The 23739-nt window shown below is 42.9% G+C and overlaps 1 protein-coding gene and 1 pseudogene across 1 annotated transcript in view; both read left to right on the forward strand.

The window, feature by feature from the left end:
• ABCC2 (ATP binding cassette subfamily C member 2) overlaps window positions 1–23739 on the forward strand; it is a 68406-nt gene that overhangs the window by 7771 nt on the left and 36896 nt on the right. Inside the window, exons 3-11 of the mRNA XM_049645567.1 lie at window positions 8428–8553; window positions 10746–10880; window positions 11099–11206; window positions 11667–11722; window positions 12899–13133; window positions 15248–15408; window positions 16214–16391; window positions 20269–20523; window positions 21607–21672. Of these exons, the coding sequence (XP_049501524.1) occupies window positions 8428–8553; window positions 10746–10880; window positions 11099–11206; window positions 11667–11722; window positions 12899–13133; window positions 15248–15408; window positions 16214–16391; window positions 20269–20523; window positions 21607–21672 (1320 nt within the window). The remainder of the gene's footprint in view (window positions 1–8427; window positions 8554–10745; window positions 10881–11098; window positions 11207–11666; window positions 11723–12898; window positions 13134–15247; window positions 15409–16213; window positions 16392–20268; window positions 20524–21606; window positions 21673–23739) is intronic.
• On the forward strand, window positions 8547–10239 carry LOC125932880 (transmembrane protein 147-like; annotated as a pseudogene).

Genomic DNA, 23739 nt, shown 5'->3' on the forward strand with positions numbered 1-23739 from the left:
TTTTTTTTAAACATCAACCTATTAATGGATGCACTGTATTCTCAAATCTCTCTTAGTACATTAATTTCAAAATAATTTAAAATCACTTTCTCTTCACTTAATAATTTGTTTTATCCCAGAATCAGTTGTTCTGTTTAATTATCTTGGCTATCTTCTTTGCTGGTATTGGCTTTTCTCAACTTTCTTATGGCTATTAGCATTCTTTGTTGCAATTATAAGTGAGGGACTAAGTTAATGAATATATGTGGCTGGAGTAGGTCCCTCTGCCGTTATGTAAGTCAGCTTCCCCAGCTGTCCCTTCTTGAGGGCAGGACTGCCTCTGAGTCTGAGTCAGCTGGACAACTGTGTGGACCTACTGGCTTCTCCCAAGAGCAGTAGCCTGTGCTGTACCAAATGAAGACTGTTTTACTCTGGGGCACCAAGACACATACTATCTTGCTACCCCTCCTCAGGAAAAGCATTCCGTTTTTTTTGTTTTGTTTTTTAATGTTTATTCAGTTTTAGAGAGAGAGAGAGAGAGCACGTGCGCACCAGCACGCAAGTTGGGGAGAGGCAGAGAGAGAGGGCAACACAGAATCCAAAGAAGACTCCAGGCTCTGAGCTGTTGGCACAGAGCCCGACTTGGGACTCGAAGTCATGCACCGGAGATCATGCCCTGAGCCAAAGTCCAATGTTTAGCCAACTGAGCCACCCAGGCGCCGCCCCCCCCCCACTTCTTTTTCATTTTTGTTTTTAAGCATTCCATTTCTTTGGAGAGTACATCTGTTTTAGCTTGCTTAGGAGTAGTGGTGGCATGTGGGGAAATAGGTTCTGCTTATATAAATGGGTTAGAAAAAAAGCTTAGGACAGAAAGCTGCTACCACGTGGTAAAAGCATCCCAGGTTAGCTAGTGAGATGTTGTAATGGAAGCATGAGTAACTTGTTATAATACCTGCAGGAAGTTACTTTCCATTGAACACCAATATACTATTGTACTTTGATCACAAACCACTTGCTGCCTGCCCCCTGACCCTTTGCTTCTTACACACGCAAGTTAACGATTACTGTCTGATTGTTCTCTCCACTTTCACGTGTGTAAGATCTTGTTTTCTTCACGTTCACCATGTGGGTAATATCTTGTGAGCTCAATTAATACAGAGATGAAACCCCTGTTCGGGATTCTTGTCTCCTCCCCCCTCCCCCCCAACCCCTCTCGTATTCAGTTCTGCGTCTGCTCTCTCGCTGGACAAGAAAGAACTCCAGACTCAGCCTGCAACAGTGGCAAATACAGTTGTCAGTGGATTTGTGATGATTTGCAAGTGGGGGAAAGAAGGACATGCCTGGCGTAACTGTACCAGTTCTGTACACAGAACTTCAATTAGGACTGTCATTTCTGTCCTTTTTCCCAGTCTTACTCTAGGCGGAGGCTGACTATAGAGAATAGATTTCTATCAGTGGGAGACTCATCTGTGAGTTGCACCTGTTAGCTTAAAAAATAAGGAATTTATTATCTTACAGAACAGGAAGACCAGAGGTAGTGCAGCTCCAGGATTTATTACTTTAGAGACTCAGCAACCTCAGCAGATGGCTGATTATTTTCATCTTTTTTCTGATTGCCTCAGCTTGTCGAACCAATTATCAAGCTAGCATGTGATTACAGGATGGCTGCAGCAGCTCCAGGTATCACACCCTCCAGTCAGTGTCCAGAGGCAAATAAAGAGATCAGATGCCCCTGTGTGTCACTTAAAAAAATTAGCTTTATTAACATATAGTCTACATACCATAAAACACACCTGTTTCAAGTATACACTTCAGTGGTTTTTAGAAGACTCACAAAATTGTGTGCCCATCACTACCGTCTAGTTCCAGAATAGCTTCATCACTCCAAGAGATCCAGGACATATGAAGCAGTAACAATCCATTCCCTTCCCCTCCCTCCCCTGTCCCCTCTCCCCTGGCAACTACTAATCAATTTTCTATGAAGTTGCCTATTCAGAACATTTTATAGACATGGAATTATACAATATGTAGCCTTTAGCACCTGACCTATTTAACTTGCAAAATGTTTTCAAAATTTATACATGCTATAGCATGAGTCAGTAATTCACTCCTTTTTTATTGTTATTATTATAGGAAAATACATAGAACGTGAAGTTGACCATTTCAACCAATTTAAAGTGTAAGATACAGTAGCATTAAATACATTCACAGTGTTGTGCAACTATCACCACTCTTCAGTTCCAGGACTTTCCATCACCCCAAGTGGAAACTTTGTACCATTAAACAGTCACCCCACTCTGTCCTACTCCCCTTATCCCCTGGAAACTGCAAAGTTGCTTTCTGTCTCTATTTATGCCTAGTCTGGATATTTCCTATATAAATGCAGTCATACAATATATAGCATTTTGTGTCTGGCTTTTTTCATTTAGCATTATGTTTTCAAGGTTCATCCATGTTATACACCTATCAATACTTCATTCCTTTGTATGGCCAAATAATATACCATTGGATAGATTTCCTATATTGTGTTTATTTGGGGCGGACATAGGTCTTCAATTTTCTTAGGTATATACTTAAGAGTCGAACCGCTAACATATGGTAGCCCTATGTTTGATATTTTGAGGAAATGACAAACTGTCTTCCAAAGTGGCTGCATCCTTAAACATTCCTGCCAGCAATGTGCGAGGGTTCTAATACTCATCCTCACCAATAATTGTTACTGTTCATCTTTTCAGTTATAGATATCAGAGTAGGTGTGAAGTGGTATTTTACTGTGGTTTTGATTTGCATTTCCCTAATGATTAATAATGTTGAGCATCTTTTCATATGCTTTTTGGCCATTTGTATACCTTCTTAGGAAATAAAAAATTCTTTAAATCCTTTGCCTATTTTTTAATTGAGTTCTGTATGTTTTGTTGCTGTTGTTGTTGTTGAGTTGTAAAGAGTTCTTTATATATTCTGGATCTATGTATCACATTTATCACTGAGGGAAAAAAACTTCCCCAGAGCCCCCACAAACTAGCCCCCACAAGCTGTTCCCCAGTTCTCTTTGGCCAGAATTGTGTTGCAAGCCCACGGCCAAAGCAATTACAGGCCAGGAGAATGGGACCAACATGATTGGTTTTAACTCATCTCATAGGGTTGGAAATGGGTCCAGCTTCCAACAGAGCTTCCAATTGTTTGAGTAGGCAATTTACCAGTCAGGCCCAAATGGGAAACAGGTGGCTGAGGGAAAAAAGGATCACGTGAGAAGATTGTATCTAAAAGGGGACCTGGAGCTTAGTGGCCAACTGTTACCACTCTAGGCTTGTAGGGGCAAGAACAGAGGGTGAATCCCGGACAGACAGAAGGTACAAACACAGCAACCAGTAATGTCTGCATCAGGCTCCTCTTTCACTGCTGCCTTTTCTTATATGTTTTGGGCCATGGTTTTCTCTGCTCTTTTTCTTGTCACTATTGACATGTTTGCTTTTTGTCTTCTAGAACTTTTCTGGTCTACTGAGCTTACCCTTCTCCATTCATATTCTCAGTGCTGTTACGGATTTATTACGTGGTAATAAAGCAGATCAATGGAATGGAGAAGGATGGGAGATAAATATACTAAATCTGGTATCTTGAACTGGAAATTCCTGTCGTGTGTGTGTGTATTATTTTTTTAAACAATACATATTTATTTTTTCACATTCTAGAGGATAAAAGTCTGAAATCAAGGTGTTGATAATGTTGGTTCCTTCTGGAAGCTCTGAGGAAGTCTATCCCATGCCTCTCCCCTAACTTCTGGGGACTGCCAGAAATCCCTGGCATTCTTTGACTTATAGCTTCATGACTCCATTCTCTGCCTGTGTCTTCCATGCCTATGTGTCTTCTCCCATTCTCTTGTAAGACCGACATTTGTCATTGGACTTAAGGCCTACTCTAATTCAGGATGATCTCATCTCAAGATCCCAAACTTGATTACATATTATGCATATTTTTAAAACATAATTAAGCTCATTGCATATGCAATTTCATAATCTATGCTTTTTGCTTAAGATGATATAAAAAGAATTTCCCATTGTTATTAACGTTATTCTTAATTTTGGTGACTACTGTAGGAATGCTTACAACACTGACTCCATCTTTGGTCCTTCACCTTGGGCTCGTCTCTGGTGCACAGGTGGCACCACTTTAGATAACTACCCTGTGACCTCACCATCATGCCCCTTGCTCCATAAGAGCTGGGGATTAAGGTCCAGGTAGTTGCAGAGAACGGGGAGGGAGGTGGTAGAGAAGAGCTGCGTACCGCCCTGGGTCATCAGCTGGCGCCCGCCTGCTAGTCCCTGTCTGTAAGTGATTACCCTGAACGAAATTCTGTGTGAATGGTATAGAGTGGCTTCCTTTGCTTTTCGGTATTAAAGTGCCTTTTCAGGCTGAAGGATGCACTACTGACCCTCTTCCACCCGCTGACGATTGGTGTGGTTTGCAGGATACCGGAAATGACCCCAGCGTGGGTAAAGGGGCTGTGCCAGGGGAAAGCCTGTCCTCAGGGGAACCCCAGGTTGGTCAGCTACCTCCATGTGAAGAGCCTTGGCCAGGTTTTTTGAGCATTTTGGATCAGCATGTGAGTATGGGGCTGTCCTGAAAACGCCCCAGGGATTGTCAGATATCCTGTTTGCAATGGTGGGGAAAGGAAACAGAGACAGTGAACGAGCTATTTTGGTGGTAGCTTGGTAGTTGATCTGTGCTTTGTGATAGGTCACAGACTGGGAATTAGGAATAAGGAAGAGAATTGGAACAGACCAGAGAAGCGTTGGCTTTGGAAAAGGATGAATGAGCCGCGTTTTCCTCTAATGCAGCCATTAGGTCTGCAAGATTTCAGGGTTAGGAGTAAGGGTTAGAAATAAGATGGCAAAGATGCATGGGCACAGACCACGGTGTACCCAAGTGAGAGCTACTCTGTCTCAAGAGACTTGTGCCCCCAAAGCATGGGATCCCTGGGGTGATGACTTCTCTGGCAAGGAAGATGTTATCATGGAAAAGGAAAAGGATTTACGGGCAAGCCCTCTGATTCAAACAAAGACCTAGGCCACTCTTGAGCCTGGGGATGATGGAGAAGGAATTCCTACTAGTCAGAGAGTGGCTATTAGGGCATATTCTGCAAGTGAATTAGTGTAGCTAATGATCTGCTTTAAGCAAAAGTGGGCATGTTGCGACTGTGAGATATTGGGGGACAAGAGACCCCTGGGAGCATGGTACAGGACTTTAGTATCTGCCCCTATGATTAATCAACCCAGTGCTATAGTAGCTGCTATGGTGGCTGGCTTAAGTGAAGCTAGAAGAATCTGTCATAAGGGAAATCAGTTAGTTATTTGTAGAAGTTCAATAAGAATCTGTTTTCTGGGGCACCTGGGTGGCTCAGTCAGTTAAGCATCCGACTCTTGATTTTGGCTCATGTGGTGATCTCTTGGTTTGTGGTATTGAGCCCCAAGTGGGGCTCCATGCTAAGAGCACAGAACCTGCTTGGGATTCATTCATTCATTCATTCATTCATTCTCTCTCTCTCCTCCCCCCAAAAAGAAAATCTTTTTTCCTTGTAACATGGCACCATTGGAAACATTTAGTTGTATTATCAAGGCCTTGACTGGAATGTCCTATTTGAGAGAGACATGCATAGACTCCAATATGACCAGACAGCTTTAAGGAACTAAGGTTGATTTTATGGAGCCAATGAATGCCTGTTGGGAAAAAATTGGCCTGGTACCTTGTTTATAGGGTTCCTGGGAGCCTTACCAGGTAAGGAAGAAAGGTCACTTCCTAGCAGGTTCATGATATTTTGGGGGCCTCAAGAAGAGGAAGTAACCCAAATCCATAGGTATTGCAGGGGAGTCTAATAGCAAGTATCTTAGCCTTGAAAGGCTGTTAACGGCTCAACCTGAAATTCCTTATGAAAAGTTCCAGCAAACCAGATTTAAAAGAACTTAAATGGCCAGCCACTATTCTTGCTGCACTTATGTAAACAGGCCAAGTTTGTTAAAACCGGACTTGTTCTATAAACAAGTTAGTCTTAATTGGCTACATTTGACGGTGATTTCAGAAAGGAAAAAAAATGTTTCAGTAACAAACCTTTATGGTTAGATTCCTTTATGGTATTACCTTTATGGTATTAGATTCTAGTTCTGATTAATTGTCCTTGAATATTTATTGTTTACCTATAAAACTAGCCTGGATCATGAATTCTTCTGGTTTTCTTATATATCTGGTTAATTATCTACCTGGTTGTTTACACACTGTGGGCCTGACTTTGAAAGCCCACCTGCAGGACCACCTCCTGAAATAAGACCACTCACTGTTTAACTGAACTGACCTAATTGACCTTGTTATGAAACGTAGAATAAGATGCTAGGCACAGAGCCCAATGCGGGCTCAAACCCATGAACACTGAGATCATGACCTGAGCCAAAATCAAGTTGGATGCTTAACCGGCTGAGCCACCCAGATACCCCAGAATCTGTTTGCTTTTCAGTGACTACTAACAATGCTGTTACTTGGGTGTCCCATAACTTATGCGCCCCATGTGATAGAAATCTAGGTGGTTTTTAACCTGCTGTCATAAGCAGTGCTGCAGTAAATAACTTTGTACCTATGAGTGTGTCTGTAGCATGAATTCCTAGAAGTGAAGTTACTGGATGAAGAGTATATGGGCTCAAAGTTTTTATATATGGTGAAAATTAACCTCCATAGAGGTTTTTCCTCAGTCTCACCAAATTTTTATCAAACTTTTTGATATTTGCTAATCAGTTACATGAAAAAATGCATATTGTTATCATTTGAAATTGCACTAATTATCAGTGAGGTTAAACATCTGTTCCTGTGCTTAAAAGCCATGTGTGGCTTTTTTTTTCTTCAAATTTTCCATTCTATGCCCTTTGCACTAGACTGTTTGTTTTTGTTTTAAATTGCTTTGTGGGAGTTCTTTATAATGTAAATTGTCCTTTTTGATGTGGATTGCTCAGTATATTTCTAATCAATTTGCGAGCATTTAATGTATGTGAGCCTGTGGCAGGGTCTGCTCTTTTTCCTTGGCCTGAGGAGCTGGTTAGTATTCCCTTCACCTGACCTAAAGTCATCCTTGACTGGGGGCTGTAGCTCCACCTTTTGCTCTATTTTACTCCAGTTCACCTAAAGGTAAACATAAATGCTTCAAAAGCTGTTGTGTTTTTCCAGAAAAAAACCCACAACCTCAGGTGAGGAAAGCACAACATCATGTATTAATCTACTTGAGAAATACATTCTCTTTATCAACATGTCTTTGACTTTATGCCTTGCTAAATAACAACACTGGTCCTACTACAGATGGATTCACCTCCCTCCTTGGTTGGTTTTCATTACAAGCAGCCCAATATCTCTGCCTGAACTATTCTGGATGAATGAGACATGGGAATGAGTAGGGAGAGATGGATGGGAAGGGATGCGGGTAGAAGAGGGTACTAAAGATCTTCATTCTGAGAATGAGAATTGCTACTTCCTCAGTGGCAGTAGTACTTTTTTCATTCTGATGGCTGGGGGTGGTTCTTTAGAACAATGCAATGTGTATGATGTCCTATGAACTCATAGGACAAATATTGATTGGCTTGGAGTCTTCCTAGGGTGACATAGTCACACTCGTTTGCAATGTTAACTTCAAAGGTTATATGGGGAAGAGGTGGGGAATAATAAATAACCAAGGAAAGAGAATATGACCAAGGAAACTAGAAATCCCAGTTGGGGTAGGGGGATTCCCTTTTCAAATCTATTTTTATTATCTATTGTGTAACAAATTACTCCAAAACTTAGCTATTAAAAACACATTTCTTCTCTCAGTTTTTCCGTGGGTCAGAAATTTGGGAGCAGCTTACCTGGGTTCTGCTTTAGGGTCTCTCATGAGGTTGCAGCTGACATGCTAGAAGAGACCAAGGTCATCTGAAGGTTTGAGTGGGGCTAGAACATCTAATTCTAAGATGACTCACTCACATGGCTGTTGGCAAAAGGTCTCAGTTACTTACCCAATGGATCTCTCCATAGAGCTACTTGAATGTCCTCATGATGATGTTGGTAGCTTTCCCTGAAGTAAGTGATCTGAGAAAGAGAACGAGGAAGCCGTATTGTGTTTTATGACCTTCTAGCATATTCTACTCTTCAGAAATGAGTGACTAAGCTCACAGTCAACAAAAGGGGTACCCAGATCTTTTTGAAGGAAGATATCAGAATTTATGAACAGAGTTTAAAATCACCATACTCAACATTCCTTGAAAACCTGTCCTAGCATACATTGATCTTTATTCCATTACTTGAACTACATGTATTCGTTGATGCCAGTATTACTTACACGTTCTCTGAATCACTGCATACCATCTTTATTATCTTTATCAGGATAATTCATTCTATTCTAAAGAATGATATCTTCTTAACAGTGGTCTTTTTCCTTCTCAGGTGCTTGTTGGGCTCCTTCTTATTCTAGCAGCCATAGAACTGGCCCTTGTACTCACAGAAGACTCTGGACAAGCCACGGTCCCTGCCATTAGATACACCAATCCAAGCCTTTACCTGGGCACATGGGTAAGGCGTATCCCCACTCCTGCCCTGTTTATCCTCTCCCTGTTCATAGTCATCTGGTTGAAATGTACTCTTTTGGAATAAAACTAAGTCCAGTTTCCTCTACCTTTTTTGAGGGGCCTATGATGAGGCAAAACTTGTTTGTAATGGAGTTGAATCAAATTTTAGCTTCTCATATTCTTTTGAACACTAACTTCTAGATCCTTTTCCCTAGTGTAAATACTAGCTCTGATGACAAAGGTACGTATCTTATGCCCTCCTATCTTTCCATCTAATAATTATACATGAGAGAATGTCGGTCTGGCCAAGGCAGAGACCCACACTCTGGTGGGTGCAGGAGGTCAGCACCATGACCCTGTTCTACTTCAGGAATGGCTTTGCCCTGGGCTACTTCCCCTACTTCATCACCTACAAGTGCAGTGGCCTTAGTACAATGCCTTCTGGAAATGTGTGCAGGCCAGGGTCACCCACCTCTTCGTGCAGCTGTGCAAGATGCTGTTTCTGGCCACTTTTTTTTTTCCTCACCTGGGAAGGTGGCATGTATGAGTTCACTGGGGAGTTCATGAAGGCCAGCGTGGATGTGGTAGACCTGATAGGCCTAAACCTTGTCATGTCCCAGAATGCAGGCAAGGGGGAGGACAGGTCATGGGTGCTTCCCGGGGCTGGGCCACCACCATGCTCGTTATGTCCCGCCACATCCCTCTGAGTGGGAGCCCAGGGCACTGAATTTGACTGGAAGTACATCCAGAAGAGCATGGACTCCAACATTAGTCTGGTCCATTACATCGATGCATCCGCCCGGGTCTAGATGATTGCACGCTATGACCCGTACCACACTTTTCAGCCAGCAGTACTTCTACTGGTGTTCTTTAGTGCTACAAGACCTTTGTCATAGAGATCTTTGTCCACCTCTGTTCCCTGGACAGCTGGACAGCACTGCTGGCCCTCGCACCCTGGCCCTGTATGTTCCTGTTGTCAACATGCACTCCTAGGCTTGGTGTCCCAGACATTCACATACCCATTCCCCTGCCTCCAGGTTTCAGTGAAATAAACAGTGTTTCAGAAGTTAAACAAACAAACAAAAAAAAAAACAATTATATAAATGTTATTCTTAAATTGACCAATAGTCTTATCAATGGATCATTGAGTCCAGGGTTGTTTGTATAAACTTGATAACAGAAACGGCTATTTCTCCAACAGGCTGTTTTTTGGGGGAGGCCTGTGCAGTGTCTGAACAACAACTGAATTAGTTGTCACCATTTTTTAAAAGAGGAAGATGCCACATAACTCTGTGGATTTCTAAACTTCCTTGGAAAATCAGCATGCCTGGCACTTATGGGCGTGTGTCCCCATAGGGCAATGGTCAGCTGGCACTGAGTGGCAGTCATCCCTGATAGATTACACATCTGCTCAGCCTAGTCTTCCACCTTTACTTCACTCGGGAATGAACATGGCCTAGCCCCTGCAGGCATTATTGTTTGCTACCATTGTTATAAAACAAGAAGGGTGTCGGCATGGTGTGCTGGAGCCCGCTCACAGGGCCGTGTGCATCTCTTCCTGACGCTGTTTAGTGACTGTATGTTGGGGCTTGACCTCTACCATGGTAGTAATCTCTACACCACAAAAATTAGCAAATGCTACTAATCGTGGCTTTGTTTTCAGAATGCTAGTTTACACGTTCGGCACAGAATCTAGGAAACAAACATTTAATTATATTTAAGTGAGCTGTTACAAGGCAAGTGGTTTTTTTTATTATTATTATTATTATAATAATAATATAGTTATTAGTATAATAATAATAATAATTCTGCCTCCCCAGATGGACTACTGTAGTGCCTGACATTAACTTCCTTGGGTCTTGAAAAGACTTCTCTGGCTCCCAAAGTAACTCCATTGAGTCCAGTAGAGGACCCTCTGTATTCTTGGCTAACTCCCCACCCAAGTGTGGAGAACAGACATAGGGGTGGGGAAGGGGGTCTCAAGGACAGCCCTGAGGCTGAGGCCCTGAAAGAGGAAGATGGGTGGTATCAGGGAGGAAGTCTACAATTTGGCATTGTGTATTTTCTGCTTGGCCAGATTAGTTATAACAATCTCCTCCTTTGACCCACTGCTCCCTTGTTCTCTGGCCTCTTTCTTGCCTCTTGTCCTCAGTTAGTGACTGTATTTTTCAGAACCTGATGTGAACTTCTCTCTAGCTCCTGGTTTTGCTGTTCCAACACAGCAGACTATGGTGTGTGCAGAAGGACTCTTGGTTCCTGTCCCTATTCTGGATTCTCTCAGTACTCTGTGGCATCTTCCAGTTTCAGACTCTGATCCGGACACTCTTAAAGGTAAGGAGGAAAGAGGGTGACACGAGGAGGTAGAGGTGAGCACCTTCTAAGAGTAAATGGCATACAGTCAGTTGAACTCTGGGATAGAATAGGGGAATTTGATGATAGGTTTTAATCATGAACATTGACATATGGGACATTTAGACTTAATTTGGAAAAAGGCCCATTTATTTCTGGTTTGTTTGTTTGTTTGTTTGTTTGTTTGTTTTCCCCCATAGGGCAACAATTCTAATCTGGCTTATTCCTGCCTGTTCTTCATCTGCTATGCACTGAACGTCCTGATCCTGATACTTTCAGCATTTTCAGAAAAAGATGACTCCTCAAATGTGAGACACTAAATATGCCTACCTCATGTAGTATTTAACTGGATGGTATCTTGACACCTATAACTTTGAGATGCCCAGGGCTCATGGAGACACATGAGCCCACGATATAGCAGTGTGGACCATTTATGGCTTAAGGAAATAGAGTGACTAGCATGTGGAAATACTCTTTTATGTGCGTGGAAATACTTTGACATTGACCCGCCAATCTTTAGCATAGACAATTCATCATATATCTATGCCAGAAAATCTGATTTTTACTAATGACTTTAGGGTTTCCAGATAAATCTATGTTGTCCAGTCTACTTCAGTATTATATCTACTTTTTAGCATAACATTATATCTATAAAAATCAGTTTCTGATTATAGAGTCCCACAAAGTTCCTGTTTCAAATTGAATTACTTTTTAATTTTTTCTTTCTTTCTTTTTTTTTTTTTCTTTTTTTGTGTGTGTGTCTTACAGAATCCATCATTCACGGCTTCATTTCTGAGTAGCATTACCTTTAGTTGGTATGACAGGTAGGAAATGCCTGGAGTATGGGCTATCTGTATCCCTACCCCTTCATTCTTCTGAAAGTGATGGAAATCTTAATTTTAAAAATGCTTCCTGAGGCCTCCATTTCTCCTCTTAGAGTCCAAGAATGTTAATGTAATGGATCTATTTATTTCAGAGGATGTGGAGGAGAGGGTGGAGGGGGATTTTCTTTTGGTGGTCTGGGGGTTCCACAGGGAAAAACAAAGGACATTAGGAAAAAGAGGCAGAAGGACAAGAAAAGGAGAATTTGGGTGCAGGCAGTGTGGCATGATTTGGAGGGTAAGGGGTGAAATAGCTGGGCTACCAAAAGATCTGGAACCTTCTTGGCAGGCTCGTGAGGTCTATGAATCCTTTCTCAAATCATGTTTTAAATGTATAATGTAAAAGATATAGAGTTACAAAGGAAACCGAATGTATTGAAATATAATCACTTAAATATTAAAAAACACAAATTTGTGATGTAGTAACCCAAGTGCTTCTTTAAGAATTCATTAAATAATAAGATCTAGTGATGGGGCTAATCACGATCACAACTTCAAAGTAATGATGATGTAAATGAGCCATGAAAACACTGTGATGTCTCTTGGTGTCCAAGGAACAGGCAGTCCTTTTTACAACTGTTTGGTAGCCTACGTTCATGTCCTAAGGAAAGGCTAAAATTCAGTTAGAAGCTAGTAAAGATAAAGATATAATTTATTTTGTATCCATGTCCTCAAATACCAGGCTGATGGGCCCTGATCTAGGGAGACCGTAGAGAGGAGGCCTCCAGGGCTGCTCAGTTCCTTAAGGGCAGCATGAAAGCCCCTCAAGGAGATTCCAGAGTGGCAGAGAGGCAGCCAGTGTTTGAGGAGGAAGGATGGGGAGGAAGTGATGCTCTTTTGGCTTTTAATTCAGTAGTGCCGCCCCTCTTTACCTTCTCATCTTCTTCCATGTTCCACCACCTCTCATATATGTTTTCCGCACTCCCCGTTCCTCTGCCAAGTTCATAGGGCCAGGAGATGGGCAGTGGCCCTCTTCCCATCCTCTGCCCCTCCATCTCTGAACCAGGGAGCAGGTTTTGAAAGAAGCAACAAGGGACCCCTCCCCCCCCCCCCCCCCCCCCCCCCCCCGCCGCCAACTCCACATGTATGGTCTCAGCCTATGGGTCACTCTGGTTCCAGCATTGTTCTGAAAGGCTACAAGCAACCTCTGACACTCGAAGATGTCTGGGATCTTGATGAAAAGATTAAAACGAAGACACTGGTCAGCAAGTTTGAAAAATGTATGGCACGAGAGCTGCAGAAGGCCAGGAAGGCAGTCCAGAGACGACAGCGGGGGAGAGCACAGGGGAACTCCGGGGACAGGCTGCATGGCTTGAACAAGAATCAGAGTCAAAGCCAAGATATCCTTGTCCTGGTAACTTTCCCATGAGTGTCTGTGTGAGTGTGCTTTATGTCTTCAAGCAGAAGGACATCAGTGGCATAGTGATTCTCTCCTTACATTTTGATATCACTTTATACAGTGCATTTTATATTATCTGTAGTATTCATAATAATAATACCTTAGTGATGGAAACATTTGAATATAATGTGCTATTCTCTCTCCTTTTGGGTATGTTTGAAATTTTCTATTATGTCTTTAAAAATAGAAAAATAATATCTTAGCATTACTAGAATTTGCACCTTGGTGGGTTTTAGCATTAGGTAATTTATTCATTTATTTATTTACTCAACAGTATTTATCATGTACCAAGTAATAGAGACTATTTTGGGCACTGGGCATAAGGAATGGCTTGAAAGAGTCCTCTTTAGAGAGCTGGAAAATAAATAATAAACCAATACATATTACTCCTTGAGAGTAATAAATGCTATTAAGAAAATACATTGGGGTGCCTGGGTGGCTCAGTCAGGGGAGCATCCGACTCTTGACTTTGGCTGAGGTCATGATCCCAGGGTTGTGGGATCAAGCCCCATGTTGGGCTTCATGCTGAGTGTAGAGCCTGCTTAAGATTCTATCTCTCTTCCTCTGCCCTTCCCCTGCTTCCATGCTCTCTCTCTCTCTCTCTCTCTCTTAAAAAAAAAAAAAAAAAGAGAGAGAGAAAAGAAAAACAAAACATGTTAATGTATTTGGTGTGAAGTGACTTTAGGGTCCTAGGAGAGACTTCTCAGAGGAGCTGGCACTTGAGCAGAGACCCAAAGTCTGAGATGAATCCACCTGGGGGACCATCAGAAAGAAGTGTAATCCAGTCCAAAGGAACAGGAATGTGAGGCTGAGGGAAACACACTTTATTTATTCAGAGAGCTTCAAGAAAGTTCTGGGGCATGGAGGGAGAGGCTGAGCAGGTGGTGAGATGAGCTCAGGGAAGTGGACAGGGACTGAGCTGTGTAGACCTTTAGGGACCATGGTTAGGAATCTGGGTTTTATTTTACAAAGATGGACAGCTAGGGGAAGGCTTTGAGCAGAGGAGTAATGTGACCAGATTTACACTCTTAAAAGCCCATTTGGGCTGTTGCTGGGAGAATGGATGGTTGGGGGGCAAGGGTGGAAGCTGAGAGGCAGGCGGGGGCAAAAGAGACTGATCAGATGGGATCTCAGTGACAAAATTACAAGAGGATGTCACTGGTAGAAAAACCTGGAAACTGAGGCTGAGAAGCTGGGGTTTGGGGCCTGATGGGACCCTGAAGAACGTAATAAAGAGGTCAAATCATAGGAAAAGGAAGACACTGGCAAGCGAGTGGTAATGCCCCATGTATTAGATTCCCGGGGCTGCCCTAACAAAACACAAAATTAACACAATCTTTTTGTGTCACAGGTAGAAATCTAGAAGTCTAAAATCAAAGTGTCAGCAGGGCCATGTTTTTTCCAAAACCTGTAAGGGAGAAACCTTCCTTGCTTCTTTTACCTTCCGGTTTTGCTGTCCCTTGGCTTGTGGATGCATCACCCCGATTTCTGCCTCTGTCATCACATGACCATCTCCTCTCTGTATCTGAGTCTCTTCTCTTATGAAGACACCAGTCATATTGAAGTAGGGCCCACCCCCTCTTGACTTCATCTTCACTTGATTACATCTGCAAAGGCCCTATTTCCAAATAAAGACACATTCTGAGGTACTGGGGATTAGGGTTTCAACGTATCTTTTGGGGGGACATAATTGAACCCACAACAACCATAAATGAGAAAAAACCAAAAAGACTTCTGAACATCAAAAAAATATACTGTCACCCTTCACTCTCAGGATTACCCTCCAGGCTGCCACTTGGAGTCTATTCTTTGTTTTTATGTGGTATTCTCACCAGCTTAGTTGCCTGGTTTTCTCACCCAAAATAGATTACAAGTATCAGTTAGGATGGGGAAAGGGGAACCAGTGATGGCGGCTGAAAGGGTGGATGGTAACCAAGCAGTGAGAAGACCAAAATCTGTACAAAGAAGGTGACAGGACTCAGAGGCTTAACAGTCTGGAGCTGTGCAGTGCAAGACAAAGTTTTACACTACATAGCCCTGTGGGCACTGTTGTTTGGTTTTGTACCTAGGAAGACGTTAAAAAGAAAGAAAAGTATGGCACCACAGAAAACTTTCCCAAGGCCTGGTTGGTCAAGACTCTCTTCAAAACCTTCTACGTCATGCTCTTGAAGTCCTTCCTACTGAAGCTGATGCATGACCTCCTCATGTTTCTGAATCCTCAGCTGCTGAAGTGAGTCCTGGGCCTTCCTTATCCTTTCAGGACCTCCTCTGCCTTTTGCTTGCCCCTTGTATATGCACGCAGGGGCTTAATATTAAATTCCCATTTTTTAAAATGCTCCTGATAGCCTTCCACCTTTCAGTGCTATGTTCATGAAAAACGCAAGGCCATTTTCAAGCTCTAAAATGCTATATCTTTTGGCCTTCCTCTTTTCCACATCTCTCTCCTCCTAGGAAGCCAGATACTAGTTAGGGGCTCTTGTAAACAGAACTGATAGAGGAAGAGCCGTGCCCAAGAAGTGGGCAGCAAATCAAATACAGCCTTGTACCTGGTGTCTGTAACTCCATCTCTCCGGCCACTGCCTTCGGTGGGAGGGTCAGGTGAATCATGACAAGACTTCACGGTCTGCCAGAATCTATGGGATGAGCTGACCTCTGGGACAAGTTCTAACTCATGCTGGATACTTTTTGGGCTTGCATTGTCCGAGAACGAATCCATTTATCCCACATGACGTCTTTTACCAGGGGCTGGGGGAAGAATGGGCCAAAGCATAGCAGTGGCAGCTGTAAGTAGAGTTTCTCTCATTAACCCTGTTCACAGCCATGGCTCATCAACTCTAAGCTGTCGCTGCTATTCCTCCAAGCAAAAGTGAGAACACTGGCATAACTGTGGAGTTCAGGTCTTCCAAAGGCATTGGAAAATGCTGGTCACTTCTGTTAACTGCAGGGCAGGGGTAGGGTAGCTGGCTCTGGCTGAGCAATGTGAAGGGTCCTTGAAGACCTCATGAGCATCACTTACATGGTTTTTGTTTTGGCAGATTGCTGATCTCCTTTGCAAATAACCGAGACGCGTATGTGTGGGCTGGATATCTCTATTCGGTCCTCTTCTTTGTTGTGGCCCTCATCCAGTCTCTCTGCCTTCAGAATTACTTTCAACTGTGCTTCATGCTGGGGACAAGTGTGCGGGCAACCATCATGGCTTCCATATATAAGAAGGTAAGTGGATTGTGTCAGACCTCACCGCAGAAAATCCCCTTAGTAGGTGTGAGCACTTATCCCAAGATTAAAAAAAAATTTGATGGAAATGCTAGCTGACACTTAACACTTGGTTCTGACTAACTAGATAGCTTCCTTTAATTGTTCCTTTGAAAACTGTGAAAAGCAGATTCACAGACAAAGGGTGTGTGTGTTTTGGGGACATAGGGAGATACTCTCCAGAGGAGAGCTGGCAAGCTGTCCCCTGCCCAGGATCTGCCTTTCACCCTTGAAGGCTTGCATGCCTGTCCCTCTCTTCCTGCCTCTCCTGACAAAGTGAGAACACCTTGGAAAAGAATGTAAGATCAGGGTGCTTGTATATGGCAGCACATATACTAAAATCAGAAAGAATGTAAGATCAGAAAAGAAGTTGGCCAAGGGCAAACTCTTAAAACCACCAACATTTAAACTGGGTATTACATGAAGCTGGGTTGACAAGACTTGGTGCATCCATCTCAGATTATAATGTTGCTATAGACTAGAATTCTCTATGGGCCAGGACTCTGTCTCCCTAGACCCACTTTTGCCTAGAGACTGATTTTTCTAACCTTTAGCATCTGACCACCCCTTCTCTGCCCGACTCCTTCTCTCATTTTATAAATACAGTCACTTTGGTTACTGAGTTCTGCAGACTTGAAATTTTCCATTTCCTTATGATGATTTTGCTAATCTTCTAACACGTTGCTTTTAACATTTTGCTTTCTCAGGGCAACCGTATTTTCCTTGTGTCCTAGATACCAAGGTGAAATCTCATTTCATCCCTGAAAATAGAATCAATCATATCTCAATAAAAAAATAAAAAATAAATAAATAAAAAGGATTGAAAATAGAGTAGTTACAGTCAGTGACTACAAGCCTGAGGAGAAAATTCAGACATAAGGAGATAGGACTTTTTATAGAACAGAACATTAAACATCAACTGCCTTTTCTTCCCCTCCTTCTTGTACCACTAGAGAGTTCCATCATAGTGATTTCTCTTTTATAGTTCTTGGTTTTCTCCTTTGCATTTGTCTCTTAAAACCCATGTGTCACTGTCTTCCCCAAGCAGATGTTGACTCACCAAGAGGCCCAGACAGGTGAGGTGCCTGGGTGGCTCAGTTGGTTAAACATCCAATTTCAGCTCAGGTCATGATCTTACAGTTCGTGAGTTTGAGCCCTGTGTTGGGCTCTGTGCTGACAGCTCAGAGCCTGGAGCCTGCTTTGGATTCTGTGTTTCCCTCTCTCTCTGCCCCTTCCCTGCTCATGCTCTGTCTCTGTCTCTCAAAACTAAATAAACGTTTTAAAAAAAAAATAAAAAGGAGGGGCGCCTGGGTGGCTCAGTTGGTTAGGCATCCAACTTCAGCTCAGGTTATGATCTCACAGCTCATGAGTTCGAGCCCCACATTGGGCTCTGTGCTGACAGCTCTGAGCCCAGAGCCTGCTTCAGATTCTGTGTCTCCCTCTCTCTCTTTGCCTCTCCCCTGCTCACATTCTCTCTCTCTCTCTGTCTCAAAAAAGAATTAAAAACATAAAAAAAAAAAATTGGGGGAAGACCAATCCCAGTGTGAGGGTATTCAGGAATTCAAAAGACTTGACCAGACTTCTGGGTTAAAGACATTTGGACTACCTGTCTGGGTTTCTCTCTCTCTTTTTTTCCCCTTTTTTTCCTTTTTTTTTTTTTTTTTTACTTAAAGAAAAATTTTTTAATGTTTATTTATTTTTGAGAGAGAAAGAGACAGAGTGCAAGTGGGGGTGGGGCAGATTGAGAGAGGGAGACACAGAATCTGAAGCAGGCTCTGGGCTCAGAGCTGTCAGCACAGAGCCCAATGTGGGGCTCGAACTCATGAGCTGTGAGATCATAACCTGAGCTGAAGTTGGATGCCTAACCAACTGAGCCACCCAGGCGCCCCATGTCTTGCCTCAATTTTTAATCCCCTTATTTCTTCTGGAGATACTGGATTTCTGTTTGCAGGATATGAGGTCAATAACCAAGCTGTCTCAGCCATTTTTATGAATGTACACTTTTACAATTGTGTTGACTCATTCCCACTATTTTTTAATTTTTTTTTTCAACGTTTTTAATTTATTTTTGGGACAGAGAGAGACAGAGCATGAACGGGGGAGGGGCAGAGAGAGAGGGAGACACAGAATCGGAAACAGGCTCCAGGCTCCGAGCCATCAGCCCAGAGCCCGACGTGGGGCTCGAACTCACAGACCGCAAGATCGTGACCTGGCTGAAGTCGGACGCTTAACCGACTGCGCCACCCAGGCGCCCCACATTCCCACTATTTTTGATTCTTAGTATATTCCAAGTTTACAACTGTTACAATCCACAAAGAATTTTTAAAATGGTGATTTTAATAAGACTTTCATTCAAATTAATATTGCTACTAAAATAGAATTCAAAATTGACTTTATATGTTTAGGCAGTGCTTCATTTATGAAAGGTTATAAAACATTTTTTTCATATCCATTATAAATCCATGGCCTGTGAAGGAACAGCATTATTTACAGAGAAGTAAGGATTAGATAATTTCAGTGCCTATAATCACACAGCCAGGACTTGCCCTCAGATAAGGGCTGTTGGGACTAAGCCAATGTCTTTTCTACTGTATTGAGATTTATTGAGAATAGAAAAGTGATGACCTTGAAGGGCAATTTGTTTGGTTTTTTGGTTTGGCTTTTGTGGGGGAGGGCATATTTTTGCTTTTCCATACTAAAGGGGAGGCATAGCAGTGAACTGATTTCTCTAGAATGTTGGTGGCCTAACGTTTTGGGGAACGTCCTCATTTTACTGTATAAACAAGAATCGTGTTATGTTCCAAAGAAATATGTCTTGTGGATATGATGACAGTACAGCTTCTAGGAAGTGGCTGGAGGTGGATCCCTGGAACTAACCTTAGCCCATACTCTATCTTTGGGGGGCTTAGAAGGCTCTCCTTCCTCCAGGAAGATGTAGTGGTATGAAGAATGTTCAGGAGGTGGTTTGGTGGGCATGGTGTGAATTGGTTTCAGTGCCCCCACCCCAATCCCTTGGCAAGGTGCATTTGTGCAAGGCATTGGTATAAGTGACAGACCTGTGGACGGACAGTAGTCTTTTGGTCTCTCTGACATGAGAATGGGGGCCCATGCTGTATGAGTCAGCATCTAGATATTGCCTACAAATTCCTGACCATAAACAAATGGTTTTGCTTCAAATGCGTGAACCCTACAGCTTTCCTCTTCATTCTCAGATCTCTGTCCTTGGAAACGGTTGCAACTTCTTCATAAGAATATGACTTCCAATAAAACTGCCACGTCAGAAGTCTGCACAGCCAGAATCCACTCATGATTCTTGCCTTCCTTTTATCCTTCACTATCTGATTCCCTACTGTGTGCCATGTGATACAGGAGTGAAATGAACAGATGTAGCCCTTGTCCTCCCGGGTTCGCATCTGGTGGAGAAATAGAAAAACAATTACAGTTCAGTGTCACTACCGTAATGACAGAGGTTAGTCCAGAGTGTTATGGGAGTACACAGGAGGGGTATCTACCCCAAACTCTGGAGTCCAGGGAAGTCTTCTCAGAATAAATTCCATCTAAACTGACACTAAAGAATAATTAGGAATTTTCTGGGCAAAGAAGTGTGTGTGTTGGGGTGGAAGTGGTAGGGGGTTCAGGGAGGTGGGAATAGCCTGAAAGGGTAGTCAAAAATGAGAGAACACTGTAAGATTTGGAGGCAAGAAGGCCTAGCCTCTTGGAAAAGTTGTGTCCATATGGAGCCCATCCTTCTAGTGTGTTCTTACTTCCTGAGTTTCCCTTTTACTCCCCATTGTTCTTGGACTTATCCATAGATCCCAATTCCAATCTTTATCTTTAGGCGCTGACCCTATCCAACCAGAGCAGAAAGAAATACACCATTGGAGAAACTGTGAACCTGATGTCTGTGGATGCCCAGAAGCTCATGGATGTGACCAGCTTCATCCATTTGCTGTGGTCAAATATTCTACAGATTACTTTATCTATCTCCTTCCTATGGGCAGAGCTGGGACCCTCAGTCTTAGCAGGTGTTGGGGTGATGGTACTTCTAATCCCAATTAATGGGATACTTGCCGCCAAGAGTAGAGCTGTTCAGGTAAAGAAACCGAGTCACCCTGGGGAGATCTCTACACCCTCTTCAAAGTCTAAAGTCTTTTGCTTACTCTAACTCTTGGGCATTTGGGCAGCAATGCTAATGGAAGACTTTCCACCATCCCAAATGACTGTGGCTTTCTCTGGATTCCCTTCTCATCTTTTGAGCACTGTTAAGGTTTATATACTCCATCTTCGTTCATGTTAGATGGCAGAGCCTGATTGGAGAGGGGAGAGCTTCCCAGGGACCCGGCACATAACTCTCCCACCCTGCTCTGCTGGACTGTTCTTCAAGTAGTGATTATTGGCCCTGCTTCTCTGTCATAGCAATACAAACTAATCATGCAGAGCAGACACATGAGTGACCCAGACATTACGCCTAAATCCTGGCAGTCATCCCTGCTCCTACCAGGTGGCGGGGCTCCATGCCGATAGTCCTTTGCTCTGCCGCAAGTCATAGGTTGGGTGGGGGGACTCAATGGTGTACATGATCTATTCATGCATTCACTTTGCATTCCTTTAGTCCCAAATAATTACTTTTAAAAGATTTTCTGTACATACTATTCTGGGAATATGGCAGCAAATTAGACAAAGCTCTTGCTCTTATGGAGCTTACTTACATTCTATTTGCAGTGGAGAATCAGGCCATAAACAGAAGTGAAGAAGAAAACTATCAGGTCATGATAGTACTATGAAGAAAATTAAACAGGGTGATATGAGAGCAAGTGAATGGGTGGTGGTTTTAGATTATGGGGTCAGGAAAAGCCTCTGTGAGGAGGGTACATGTGAACTGGGCTCTGAATAGCATGAGCCTGACTGTGCAGGAGGAAGCCTTGGGAAGAACAGCCTGGGAAGAGGCGCAGGCAGGCAAAGCCTGCAGAAGTGGGGGCAGAAGTGAACTGGGTGTAGTTAAGGATCAGAAAGCAGATGGGTGTGGCGGGAGCAGCCTGAACAGAGCAGGGAGGGATGCATCCCATCACCAGGCACCCATGTGACAGCCACAAGTGCCATCACTAGGACCTAGCATCTGCAGCAACTCTGGACCCTCTTACGAGGAAGTGTGTTTTGTTTGACTTTTTCCTGGCAGGTAAAAAATATGAAGAATAAAGACAAACGTTTAAAGATCATGAATGAAATTCTCAGTGGGATCAAGGTGAGAAGCTGAGTACAGGTGGCCCCGGGTGTAAAATGCCAGCAGCAGAGGGTTCTTGGCCTTCAAAAGGCCTGGCAGGGCTTGCGGGTCCCCCCCCACTTCTGGGCCTGTGGTGTGTCCCAGGACTCCCAACCCCTGTTAGCAGGTCTCCTGCTTCTCCTCCCAGTGGTCTCAGGCCCTCCTTCAAAACTTCATTTCTCTTTATTTACCCTAAATGGTTGCTTTTCTTCTCATGTTTTACTGTCGAAATTGTCAAACGTGCACAGAAGTGGAGTAAATGATGTGATGAACCCCCATGGACTTCTCACCTAGGTCTAGCAATTATCAGCATGATCTAGTTTCATCTATGTACCCACTTCATGCTCTGCTAGATTTTTTTTTAAGTTTATTTATTTATTTTGAGAGAGAGTGAGCACGAGAGAGCAGGGGAGGGGCAGAGAGTGAGAGAGAGAGAATCCCAAGCAGGCTCTGCATTGTCAGCAAGGAGCCTGATGTGGGGTTCCAACTCATGAACTACAAGATCATGACCTGAGCCGGAATCAAGAGTTGGATGCTTAACCGACTGAGCCACCTAGGCACCCCTCTGCTAGATTATTTTTAAAGCAAATCCCAGATGTAGTATCTTGTATTTCACATAAATACTTTGTGTTTCTAAAAGACTTTTTTTTTTTTTAACATAACCACAATACTATTATCCCACCTTAAAAAAAATTAGTCATTTTTGGTACCATTAAATTTCCCCAGTTGCCTCAGATGTCATTTGTTTGCTGTTAATTAGTTGGAATAAGGATCCAAAAAATCCACACGTGGCATTTAGTTGCTACTGCTTTTAATCTATAATTGACTCTTCCCCCCCCCCCCTTTTCTTTTTATCTTTGTCATGTTGGAGAAACTGCGTTGTCTTATTTCCTATATTTCTTATAAATTAGTAATCAGATCTAGAGGCTTGATTAGATAGGGGATATTTTTGTTTTGATTTTTGGTGGAGGTAGGGAGGACAGATACTTTCAGGCAGTACCATGTGCTTCCAAACACCAGCAATGGTGAGTGTTCGGGGGTCCAGCTGATTCACCCCTTATTAGGTTTCCTGCCACTCTTTCCCCCAGAGCAGTGATTTGTGGCTCTGGCAGCACATTTTGACCCCCAGGAAGTTTGACCCCCAGGAAGTTTGACTCTCAGTGAGGCTTGGGCCCTAATTCAAACCATTTAAATTAGACTCTCTGGGGTTGAGGCCTAGGCATACATAGGTTTTAAAATCTCCCCCAAGTGATTCTAATATGCAGCCAAGTTTGAAAACTGTCCTAGAAGTTCTTGCAGCTGCTGATCATTGCCTTGATCTATTATATCATTAGGAGTTGCAAAAGAGTGAAATTTGAATTCTATTATTCCTTTAGCATCGATTAGCTAGTTGGTTACACTAAAATAAAGTTTGTGCAGGACAGGCAGGAAAAATGCTGTTTTTTTCCCCCTCTTTTGGCCAGCTTTCAAAATAACGCATTTCTTCCTGCAAAGCTTACCAGAAAGTTAATTTTTAATATATGTGTTGTTTTGAATTCAAGGATTTAAACATCACCCTAAACTTTTTGAAAATGAAGCAGAGGCCTCTTTTAACTCTCTGATATTTCTCTACGCAGAATTCTGATATGCCTTTTTGCTAAATGTGGCAAAATGAAAAGGTAGCCCTGGCCCTGAGTCTCCTTTCTAATGCTTGCTAGCTTGGTAACTTTGGGCAAGCTACCTGGTATCTTCTGCCTCTTTCCTCTTCACTAAAACTGACACAATAATTCTGCAAAAGTAGGGGACTCTCCTTGGTTTTCCCAGAACTTTCTGGGCTTAGCATTGAAAGCCCCATGTCCTGGGCAACCTCTTAGTTCCAGGCAAACTGGGACCATTGATCACACTAAGGTTGTTATAAGGATTAAGTAAGATCATGTGTTTAAAACGTTCTGTACAGGGACGCCTGGGTGGCTCAGTTGGTTGAGCATCCGATGTTGGCTCAGGTCATGATCTTGTGGTTGACAAGATCTCTGTGCTGACAGAGCCTGGAGCCTGCTTTGGATTCTGTGT

This window comes from Panthera uncia, chromosome D2 (genome assembly GCF_023721935.1).
Source record: "Panthera uncia isolate 11264 chromosome D2, Puncia_PCG_1.0, whole genome shotgun sequence".
Taxonomy (NCBI): Eukaryota; Metazoa; Chordata; class Mammalia; order Carnivora; family Felidae; genus Panthera; species Panthera uncia.